This window comes from Ostreococcus tauri (assembly GCF_000214015.3).
Source record: "Ostreococcus tauri WGS project CAID00000000 data, contig chromosome 06, whole genome shotgun sequence".
Lineage (NCBI taxonomy): Eukaryota > Viridiplantae > Chlorophyta > Mamiellophyceae > Mamiellales > Bathycoccaceae > Ostreococcus > Ostreococcus tauri.
In genome coordinates, this window is record NC_014431.2 from 783867 (window position 1) to 793623 (window position 9757).

At 58.7% G+C, this 9757-nt stretch overlaps 9 protein-coding genes across 9 annotated transcripts; 3 read left to right on the plus strand and 6 right to left on the minus strand.

Moving 5' to 3' along the window:
- Position 1: 1 nt before the first annotated feature.
- On the minus strand, positions 2 to 550 carry OT_ostta06g04550 (unnamed product; the record flags this gene model as incomplete). Its single annotated transcript, XM_022984128.1, has 1 exon — positions 2 to 550. One exon carries the CDS (start codon positions 548 to 550, stop codon positions 2 to 4), a length of 549 nt encoding a protein of 182 aa, XP_022839321.1.
- Positions 551 to 904: 354 nt separating this feature from the next.
- OT_ostta06g04560 (EF-Hand 1, calcium-binding site) lies at positions 905 to 1450 on the minus strand (the record flags this gene model as incomplete). Its single annotated transcript, XM_003080052.1, has 1 exon — positions 905 to 1450. One exon carries the CDS (start codon positions 1448 to 1450, stop codon positions 905 to 907), a length of 546 nt encoding a protein of 181 aa, XP_003080100.1.
- Positions 1451 to 1552: 102 nt separating this feature from the next.
- OT_ostta06g04570 (Tryptophan synthase beta subunit-like PLP-dependent enzymes superfamily) lies at positions 1553 to 2800 on the plus strand (the record flags this gene model as incomplete). Its single annotated transcript, XM_003080053.1, has 1 exon — positions 1553 to 2800. One exon carries the CDS (start codon positions 1553 to 1555, stop codon positions 2798 to 2800), a length of 1248 nt encoding a protein of 415 aa, XP_003080101.1.
- A 146-nt stretch (positions 2801 to 2946) lies between these two features.
- On the minus strand, positions 2947 to 4518 carry OT_ostta06g04580 (Major facilitator superfamily domain, general substrate transporter; the record flags this gene model as incomplete). Its single annotated transcript, XM_022984129.1, has 1 exon — positions 2947 to 4518. One exon carries the CDS (start codon positions 4516 to 4518, stop codon positions 2947 to 2949), a length of 1572 nt encoding a protein of 523 aa, XP_022839322.1.
- A 308-nt stretch (positions 4519 to 4826) lies between these two features.
- OT_ostta06g04590 (NADP-dependent oxidoreductase domain) lies at positions 4827 to 6068 on the minus strand (the record flags this gene model as incomplete). The annotated part of the gene is made up of 1 exon (XM_003080055.2): positions 4827 to 6068. One exon carries the CDS (start codon positions 6066 to 6068, stop codon positions 4827 to 4829), a length of 1242 nt encoding a protein of 413 aa, XP_003080103.2.
- A 137-nt stretch (positions 6069 to 6205) lies between these two features.
- Positions 6206 to 6973, plus strand: OT_ostta06g04600 (Chlorophyll a/b binding protein domain; the record flags this gene model as incomplete). The annotated part of the gene is made up of 1 exon (XM_022984130.1): positions 6206 to 6973. The coding sequence occupies one exon, from the start codon at positions 6206 to 6208 to the stop codon at positions 6971 to 6973; it is 768 nt and encodes a 255-aa protein (XP_022839323.1).
- A 50-nt stretch (positions 6974 to 7023) lies between these two features.
- Positions 7024 to 8241, minus strand: OT_ostta06g04610 (Pseudouridine synthase, RsuA/RluB/E/F, conserved site; the record flags this gene model as incomplete). The annotated part of the gene is made up of 1 exon (XM_003080057.1): positions 7024 to 8241. One exon carries the CDS (start codon positions 8239 to 8241, stop codon positions 7024 to 7026), a length of 1218 nt encoding a protein of 405 aa, XP_003080105.1.
- Positions 8242 to 8368: 127 nt separating this feature from the next.
- Positions 8369 to 9064, plus strand: OT_ostta06g04620 (unnamed product; the record flags this gene model as incomplete). Its single annotated transcript, XM_003080058.1, has 1 exon — positions 8369 to 9064. The coding sequence occupies one exon, from the start codon at positions 8369 to 8371 to the stop codon at positions 9062 to 9064; it is 696 nt and encodes a 231-aa protein (XP_003080106.1).
- A 44-nt stretch (positions 9065 to 9108) lies between these two features.
- On the minus strand, positions 9109 to 9582 carry OT_ostta06g04630 (unnamed product; the record flags this gene model as incomplete). The annotated part of the gene is made up of 1 exon (XM_022984131.1): positions 9109 to 9582. One exon carries the CDS (start codon positions 9580 to 9582, stop codon positions 9109 to 9111), a length of 474 nt encoding a protein of 157 aa, XP_022839324.1.
- Positions 9583 to 9757: the final 175 nt, after the last annotated feature.

Below are 9757 nucleotides of genomic sequence, written 5' to 3' on the forward strand. Positions count from 1 at the left end.
CCTAAACCCTAATCCTAAATTCGAGTGTCGGAAGTCCGCGATTCGATTTCTTCGCCGCGCCGACGCGTTCATATTCCCCACGAACAGTTTTCAAATACACTCCAATCAAGTTGAGATGCTTGACTTGCACTTGCGCCAAAATCCTTCGTATTCTCCATTCTTTCGTGTACGCATCACCAATGTGATGATCAGCAACTCGCCGAACAAAACTCTTCACTTCCCGACCCATCTCACCATACCAGCCAATCGCAAATGGTACAAATTCGCAAGCCATGCCATCTTGCGGTACAAAGTCTTTCCACGCCGGCGAGTTCCTTTTGTTCTCTTCAGCAATTCTGAGATGATCTGCAACCGTAACGATGTCCGAGCCGATTCGCGTGCACGGCGCCACATTCTTGAGGTCGAAGACAAATTTTACATTGTCATCCATTGCGTTGTCAAGAACCATATCAGGGCGATGTTTTTTTCCACCGTGTACATAGCACGAACGCGAGAACTCAGCATCTTTTTCGAAAACTGCCTTCTTTAAGGGCCCTACCAGAGCATTCATCGCTCCACCAAATGTCTTCATAACCGAATCATGTCGCCTTCGTGTCGACCATTGTCCATGTCTTCTATTATCCCAAAAACCCGTACCAAAATAAACTGTTCTTTTACGCGCTACTGATGGTACAGTGTTACGTAAGCGAATTGCCCTAGGAGGGTTTAGGTCGTTGGTCACGAAAAAAGTACAGGTTTTTTTCCTGATTCCTTCATCGTGCGCATCGCAGAATATCTCACCACGTGTCAACCACGAAACTCGATCAAATCTGTCACGTCTGGTGTCGACGAGTACGCGAGTCGGGAAAACACTTCATTTTCGATTACCGATACAACAGCTATAAGCTACAGTGCGCCGCTCCGCTCATCTCGTCTTTGACGCTGCGTACACGAATTGATTAAAGTCTATAGTTATGCGCCCCGAGCCCGTGGAGTCGAACGATCCGAACGTCTTTCTCGCGAACGTGAGGAACAAGACTAGACCAATGTACTGATCGATCCCCAAATCGTTCGTTCGATCGGGGTCGAACGCCTTACACGCGTGCTTGATCGCCGTCTCGTCCACGTCCCCAAAACCAATGTATCCCAAAGCCGCAAAGATCTCTTGCTTGTTAAGCTTGCCGCTTCGCGATTCATCAAAGTGCTCGAACGACTGCGTGGCGTTCGTCAAGAACTCGTGCACACGCTTGTACTCGGTGAACGACAACGCCCCATTCACGTTCGTGGGCGGTGTGTGTAAACGAATCAACTGCGCGATCGTCTGCAATGAAAACGCCAAACCACTCTTAGCGAGCGCCTTTTGGAGTTCGCGACCATCGATCGCGCCGTTCCCGTTCGCGTCCACGGCGTTGAAGTGCTGGAGCAGCGTGTACTCATCGGGCGGTTGAGAGTACGTACCGGCGTGCGACATCGCTCGAAGACCTAAGACCTCGCGAGCGTCGAATAGTGCAGTCGGGGTGGGCACGCCCTTGCCTGCACTCAGGGACGCGGCGTGCGTCCCGCGAGGACGCGGATGACGTCGTCGACATCGGATGCACGCGCGGTGACGATTTTGACGACGTTTGCCGTCGTCGCGGCGTCCGCTGCGGTCGTCGTCGTCGCGTTGCGAGCGAGAGAGAGTTCGAGAGCGAACTCGAGCGCGAGACACGAGCGGGGAGAGCGAGCGGACGTGTTACGCGCGATCGGAAACACGCCTCTGGTTCGCGTCGAGTCTCTCTCCGCGATCACGCGCTGTGACGTTTACGCCAAGTGTGAATTTCTCAATCCGGGCGGAAGCGTCAAGGACCGCGTGGCGAGACGCATCGTAGAGGAGGCGCTGGAGAGCGGTGAGTTGGTTGAAGGCGGCGTTGTCTGCGAGGGCACCGCGGGTTCTACCGGTGTCTCGCTCGCCATGGTGTGTAGAGCGCTCGGCGTGGAGTGTTTCGTCGCAATGCCGGACGACGCCGCGATGGAAAAATCGGCGCTTGTCGAGGCGTACGGAGCGCGCGTCGTACGAGTGCGACCGGTATCCATAGCCCATCGGGACCACTTCGTGAACGTTGCGCGACGTAAGGCGGAGAGCGCGCGCGCGTCTCATGGAGCTGGTGCTGGATTTTTCGCCGATCAATTTGAAAATTTGGCCAACTACCGAGCACACAAAGAGGGCACTGGTGTGGAGATTTATGACGAGCTCGGCGATGCGTTGGATGCGTTTGTGTGCGCGTGCGGTACCGGTGGGACGCTTGCGGGCGTTGGAGCAGCCCTATTGGAGAAGAATCCGGCCGTCAAAATATTTCTCGCAGATCCACAGGGAAGCGGTCTTTTCAACCGCGTCGTTCGAGGCGTTATGTACACACAGGAAGAGGCGGAAGGCAAGCGATTGAAGAATCCATTCGATACCGTCACCGAGGGCGTCGGAATCAACCGCATCACAGAAAACTTCAAGATCATGCTCGAACGATCGAACATGCTTGCCGGGGCGATCAAGGTGAGCGACGTAGAAGCGGTAGCGATGAGTCGGTTCGTGGCGAAACACGACGGACTCTTCATCGGCAGCTCGAGCGCAGTCAATCTTGTCGCCGCCGTGCGAGTGGCACAATCGCTTGGACCCGGTCATCGTGTGTGCACGATCGCGTGTGATAGCGGATTACGACACATGACAAAGTTCTGGAGCAACGAGTACCTCGCAGCGCACGGCTTAACACCTCGCGACGTCGAGTGTGGCGAGCGGCTCGATTTCCTCGATCGAGACGTCCAGGTGACTCCCGCGCGTTGCTACTAGCCAGCTCGCCTCATCGCACGCGTCGAGGTTAGTGATGTCGTCGAAATAATTAGCAATAGCAGGATAGTGTGATAGGGACGATACGTTCTAGCGATGACTACGGTACAAGATTAAAACACTGCCTCAAACGTTTTGGCAAATATGCGTCAGCCGTCGAGAGATGCGCCGGTGGTTTCAGGCAACACCTTATGAACCACGGCGAGGGAGAGGACGCTCACCGCAAAGTACAACATCCAAACTCCTTGAGCGTTCCACAACTCGCGGATGCGCAAAAATGAAAACGTCACGAGAGCGTTCATGATCCATTGCACAGACGTGGCGACGCTCACGCCCACGTTTCTCACTTTTTGCGGGAACACCTCGCTCGTCACGATGTACGGCAAGGGGCCGAGACTGACGCTGAACGCAATCCGAAACAAAAGGATTGCGCCCACGGCAAGCCAGGGTGCGGCTGCGGCGCTCATAAAGTGAGAATAAACGCTTGGCGTGACGCTCAAAGTCAACAGAGCGAGAGCGAAACACATTGTCGCCGTGCCGCCGAGTGCCATGGGTCGTCGACCGACGGCATCAACGCTGCGCGAGAGCCATGTCCCGGCAAATATCTGGATAACGCTTACGCACGCCGTGAGAGCGATCGCGTGCGACCTGTCGAAACCAAGATCGCTGAGAATCTTCGGAGCGTAGTAAATGACGACATTTATGCCGCACGCCTGTTGGAAAAAATTCATCAAGCTCGCGACGCCGAGCGCGTGACGCGTCTTTGCGTCTTTTAGAAGGCTCATAATCTTGTTCGATGTATTTGACGTCGCGTTCAAGGCGATGATGTGCACGTCCACCTCTGGTTGACCGAGTCTGTTGAACACAGCCTTGGCCTCGCCAACCCGACAGTTTTCAGCGAGCCATCGCGGAGACTCTGGGAGCGCATCCGTGCCCAGAATGATGCCGAGCTGCGTCAACGCGGGAGCGGCGGCGATGGCGAACATCCAGCGCCAACCGTCGGGCACGTTTACCGCGACGAGTGAAAGAACGAAAGAGCACAAGAGACCGATGGTGACTGACAGAGGCGCCAACCCGCTGTGCTTGCCTCGCGTTTTCGCCGGAGCCATTTCAGATATGTACATCGTGCACATTGAAGTCGCGATCCCGACCGCTAGACCGGCCAGAAATCTCCCGACGACGACTTGTTGCACCGCGGTTGCGCTAGCCATCAGGATCGCGGAGATAATGAAGCCGACATCACATACGGCGAGCGCAAACCGTCTTCCGAATGGCTCGTTGACACCCGGCGTCACCGCGCAACCGAACAGCGCGCCGAGCGGCAGTGCCGCTACCACCGTGCCTTTCATCGTCGTCGAGAGCGTCCCGAGAACTGTACCTGATTCAATGTACACCAAAGCCCCCGCGATTGCACCGCACGCGCAACCGACGCTGAGCATGGCCAAACACACGCTCAGCGTGGCTACGTATCGGGCGCGCTCGGCGTCTTCGCTCGTGACGTCGTGGAAGAGCTCGGCGGTGAAAGCGCGAGCGTCAACCGCGCGAGGCGCTCGTCGCGCGCAAACGCTGGACATCAACATCGATTCGACGCCCACGATGTCTCGCGAAGTCGCTCGAACACGACCGTTCACGGAGCGTCGAGCGCGCGATCGTACACGTTCGCTCGGTGAACGTGGCGACGCGCGCGCAGCGACGCGCGAAGACACGTGCGCGAGCGGCATCTTTGCCACCGTTTGCGCCGCAACGGGCGCTGTTTTCGACGGGTTGGGCGCGTTGTGACGACATCGCCAGTCGTTCGACGCGTTGTTAGTTTTTGAAGTTGAACCGCCACTTCCTTGCCGCGACTTGCGACGAGTGCAAAGGCAAAACGTTCTTCAGGCTGAACGTTCGTTCGTCACACTTGACTGTGATGTTATAGCAAACCAAACGATCAAACCAATCTCAAAAATCACCATGCACGCGTCCAATCACGCGTGCACAGTCTCGGCACTAAATAAAACAAAACGGCGAGCTATCGAATCGACGGAAATCAGCTCACAAACGCCGGTCGCGTGAACTCAGTTTGAATGGACGGATCGCGACAGCGCTCGTGCACCTTGTCGATCGCCTCGAGAGCACCCTCCGATAGCATCGTCGACGGAGCCAGAGCGTCGATGTTCTCTTCTAACTGCTCCATGGTCGTGGCGCCGATGATGGTGCTGGACACGTACCATCGCGATCTGCACCATGCTAACGCGAGTGTGGCTAACGAAACACCTTCCTCGTCCGCAATTTTCTTGTACTCCTCCGTGGCCTCGCGCGAGGGATCGTTGAGATATCTTTGATGGAATCCATACTTTTTGTACTTGATCAAGCGCCCCTCGGACGGATTGTTGGCGCCGTCGAGATATTTGCCTGTGAGCGCGCCACCACCAAGCGGCGTCCAGGGGAGCAAGCCGATATCGTAGTTCGACTCCGCGCACGCCTCCGCGAGTTCAGTCTCAAACGAACGATGCAGCAGACAGAATGAGTTCTGAATCGACACGGGACGAGGAATACCGAGCTCATCTGCGGCACGAACGAACTCGCACACGCCAAACGTACTCTCATTCGAGAGTCCATAGTGCCTGATTTTCCCACTCGCGATGAGTTCGCCGAGAGCTTCGACCGTCTCGCGGATCGGAACCGAGCCCGCACGCTCACGCGCTGGATCGTACGCGGGTGAGCCGAAGAATGCACCTATGGGCACGTATCGATCGGGCCAATGCAGTTGGTAGAGATCGATGTAATCCGTGTTCAATCGGCGAAGACTCGCGTCGCACGCAGCGATAACGCTCGCCTTATCTAAACGCCCCGTCGCCTTGCCCCCGCCGCGCGCCGTAGAGCGATTATTCACGATTCTCTCGCTCGCGCCGAAACCAGCGATCTTGGTCGCGATGACGAGCTCGCTCCTCGACGCCGACTTCTTATTGAGCCAGCTCCCAATGTACTCCTCCGTACGTCCCGGCTGCCACGACGGGTCGCTCATCGGCACCGGGTACATCTCCGCCGTATCGATGAAGTTCACCCCTCGTCGATTCACCGCGTAATCGAGTTGCTCGTGCGCCTCTCGCTCGGAGTTTTGCACCCCGAACGTCATCGTCCCGAGACACACATCCGTGACGAGCAAGCCCGACGACCCCAAGCGTGCGTGTCGAGGCAGCGGCGGCGCGTCCGCCGTCGATCGCGAGGACGACGTCGAGGACGCGCTCGCGACGACGCGTGCGCGCGCGTGCGCGATGGACGCATGCATCGTCGCCGTGCACGCGCGCGCGTCGCGGTACGGCGCACGCGAGGTGTCTGGACGCCGCGTCGTCCCATCGCGCGCTCGGCACACGCATACGCGTCATCGGCGTCGGCGTCGGCGTCGTCGTCGAACGCATTACCGACATGCACGCACGCGCGATCGCGTCGTCGTCCGTCGCGCACGCGAGACCGGGGTCGACGCGACACGCGCGCGGCGGTAACGGCGAGAGCGTGACGTCGACATCACGCCCGGCGGCGCGTGTTCGAGGTAAACGCGCGGTCGCTCGAGCGGTGGCGCCGGCGGACGAGGGCGAGAGGGACGTGACCGACATCGAGATCAACCTCGGTCGCGCGGCGATGCTGGGGTTCCTCGGGACGACGCTGGGCGATGTCATTACGCGAGGCGAAGGGCCCATAGAACAGCTCGAGGACGAGGCTGCGTACGTGATAAATCACGTCAACCCCGTCGATCTCACGAGAGACGCTCTCGAAGTGGCGGGAATATACGTTGAGTCGGTCATCTTGGTGTGGCTCCTCCTTGGATGCGCGCTGTTGCTCGGGGTCTCGCAAGGGATGCGAAACCCGATCCGCACCGTGAGCGGCCGAACGACCAAACAACGTTCCGAGGCGGCGTTTGGGGAGATTGAAAAAGCGTACGAGACGAACGTGAAGGAACAGAAACCGTACGAACTATTCAACGGTCGCTTGGCGATGCTCGGGTCGGCGTTCGCGCTCGTTGGAGACGTCCGAACCGGTGGGCTCGGACCTCTCGAGCAAGTACAAAACGAAGTTGGCATTCCCGTCATCGACGAGGAAATCTTTGCCGTCATTTTCCTCGGTGGCGTCGCTTTGAACGTTGTCTCCACGGGTATCACCGCGTTCCGCCGCGCCTATGCAAAAGGTCGCGAGTGAGCGACAACGACATTGATCCATTCATCCCCTGTAAATTACATTTCTCTCGACTAAAACGTTCCTCCGTTGATCGCAAGACCTTTGTCAAGCACGTGCGCGATTTGAGCCGGCTTCAGTCGTACATACTTGCCAAGAGGGAGCTCTTTAGGCATTCGTAAGCCTCCAACGCGCGTGCGCTTCAGGTTTTTTACCTCGACTCCAGCGCTCTCGCACAGTACGCGCACCTCGCGGTTGCGCCCGTCGACCACTTCGACGATAATTCTATTCTTTGGACCTCCATCCGCGCCCGCGACTTCGACGCGCACAGGGACGACGTGTGCGCCATCGACCTCGGTCCCCTTAGACATGGCGACTATTTGCGCGCGCGTTGGCTTCGCATTCGCTGTCACGACGTACTGTTTCACTACCTCACTGCTCGGGTGCGAGACGCGTTGACTCCAGTCACCGTCGGTGGTGACCAAAAGGAGACCGGTCGTGGCGACATCGAGACGACCGACGGTGAACAATCGGGGTGGTAATTTTCCCGGATATTCAGATCTAAACTCCTCGCGCCACTGTTCGAATAAATCAAGCACCGTTTTCCCGCTTTCCGATCCCGGTCTGGCGCTGCAGACGAATCCTTTTGGCTTGTTCAACATGAAGTACGTGTGCTCCTTCACGAAGCTCACGCCGCCCTCGACGACCTTACCGTCGACCATGACGACGTCGGTGTTTAAGTTGACCTTTGTCTGCGGCGCGGTAATCGTCGTCCCGTTCACTTTCACTCGCCCGCCAAAAATCAAGTCGTCCGCTCCCCGACGACTCGCGACGCCGAGCGACGCGAGCGCCTTGTTCAATCGTTCGCCCTCGTCACGTTCGCGTCGCCGCGCCGCTGGAGTCTTGTATGTATCACCATCGAATCTAAGTTGTGGCGTTCGTTTACCCTTCCCCGGTTGCGGTCGTTTCGGCGTCGGCGGCGCGCTCGGCGAGTTTGGGAGAAAACCAGCGAAACCATCTTCGCCGTCGCTCGAGCTCGATGCCCCGACCCCTCGTCCCGCGCTCGTGGACGCGTCCCGAGAAGACGACGACGCCGCGCGTCCGATAGTTCCGGTGATTCGTCCTCCGCACGCTCGAGCCGAGGCGGCCGCGGTCGCTTTTGACCCGAAACGCGCCGCCGCGAGCGTCACCGCCCGCGCGGCGGACGACGACGGGTGGGACGCGCGCGCGCGCGCGGAGCGAGCGACGACGACGGAGAATCCCACCCGGGTCGTCGTCACCACCGCGGTCATCGCCGCCGCCGTTCTGGACACGTCGACGAGTGCGGTTGTCCACGTGAGGCTGGAGTGACTGAATTACGTGCACCTCGCTTTCGGCGCGTCACTCGCGCGCGTCGTCGAACGCGTCGCGGTCGTCGCCATGGGTAAGCTGTTAAAGAAGTACGCCCACGGCCGTGGGTTGCCCGAGAACTCCCTTCGCACCGCGCTGCACTACGACGAAGAGCGAAAGAAACGCGACGACGCGCGACGACGAAGCGGCGGCTCGACGAGCGCGGCTGGTGGACAACACTCTAGAGCGTCGTCACACGCGTCGTCGGGGTCGACGAAGCGATGGAAATCACGAGGAGGGGCGAAACCTAGGCTCATACGCGCCCTACGAGTGAGCGCACACGGACACCGAGCGTTGACGAAGCAGGAGGTGGACGCGCTCATAGCGCCCGTGTTGCAACCCGTGCGCGCCAAGTACGGCGGACAAGGGTTCGCCAAGCAATCGACGTTCGTAAACATCGCGAGCGATGACTTTTTGAGCGAGTTCGAGGCTTTATTCGACGAGCACGTCGACGGGTTCAATGGGAAGTCGTACGTGAAGATGGGCAAATCGCAGGAGGACATGCTTTGGAAGCAAAAGTTGCGCGAAAAAGCAAAGGCTAACGAAGTGAGAGCGAGCGACGTCCGCGCGCACGACGCGGGCGAGGTCAGGGCGAAGAAGAAAAAGATGAAACTCGTCACCGAACCGACCGTTCGCGTGGACGTGGATATGCAGGCGCAGGCCATCGCGGCGTATCGTGCCCTCAAGGCGAAAAAGGCAGCGGCGCAAAATCAAAAGCGACGCTAATGGTGAACAACTCTAGCTTAGCGAAGTTTAGATAGCGGTAGATCTCAAATGAAAGCTCGCGCGCTCGCACGTCGGCACGCTCGCAAGGATTCGTCCAGTGATCGAAGCTCGTCTTGAGACGCTGCGTTTACCTCCACGTCCTCGCTGGCGCTCGAGATGGCGCGATGCGTCTCTTCCAGGCTCAGCTCGAGCGCTTCGGCGGACGGTGCGCTCGTAAACGCCTTCGCCAGTGCCCGCTTACTCGTGTACGCGCTCCGCGCTGACGCGACTACATCCATCCTTAAAGTCAAAAAGTGCAAATCCACGTCGTCGAGCGAGCGCGCTCCCATCGCGCGTGCGCTTCTTTCGTCGGTATCCTCGGACGAATACGGTGCGATGTCGGACGACGTTATGAATAGGAGCTCACTCGCGTCGCTCAATCGTTCGAGCCGCTCGGCCGCCTCTCTCGCGCTCGCTCGCGCCTCGATCCTTCGTCGCGCGTCGTCTCTCGCGACGGTCTCCCACTCAACCTTTGACATCGTCTCTGCGGCGCGCTGGTACGCCGCGACAGCCTGCGCTAGTTTCTTCGCGCGCGTTTCGTACGTCCTCACCGCGTCGTTTCGGGCTTCATCGTCCAAGGCGCTCGCGCGGTCCACACTCCGTGGGTCACTCTCTGTCCAGCGCTCGTCGTCGTCGTCGTCGTCGTCGTCGTCG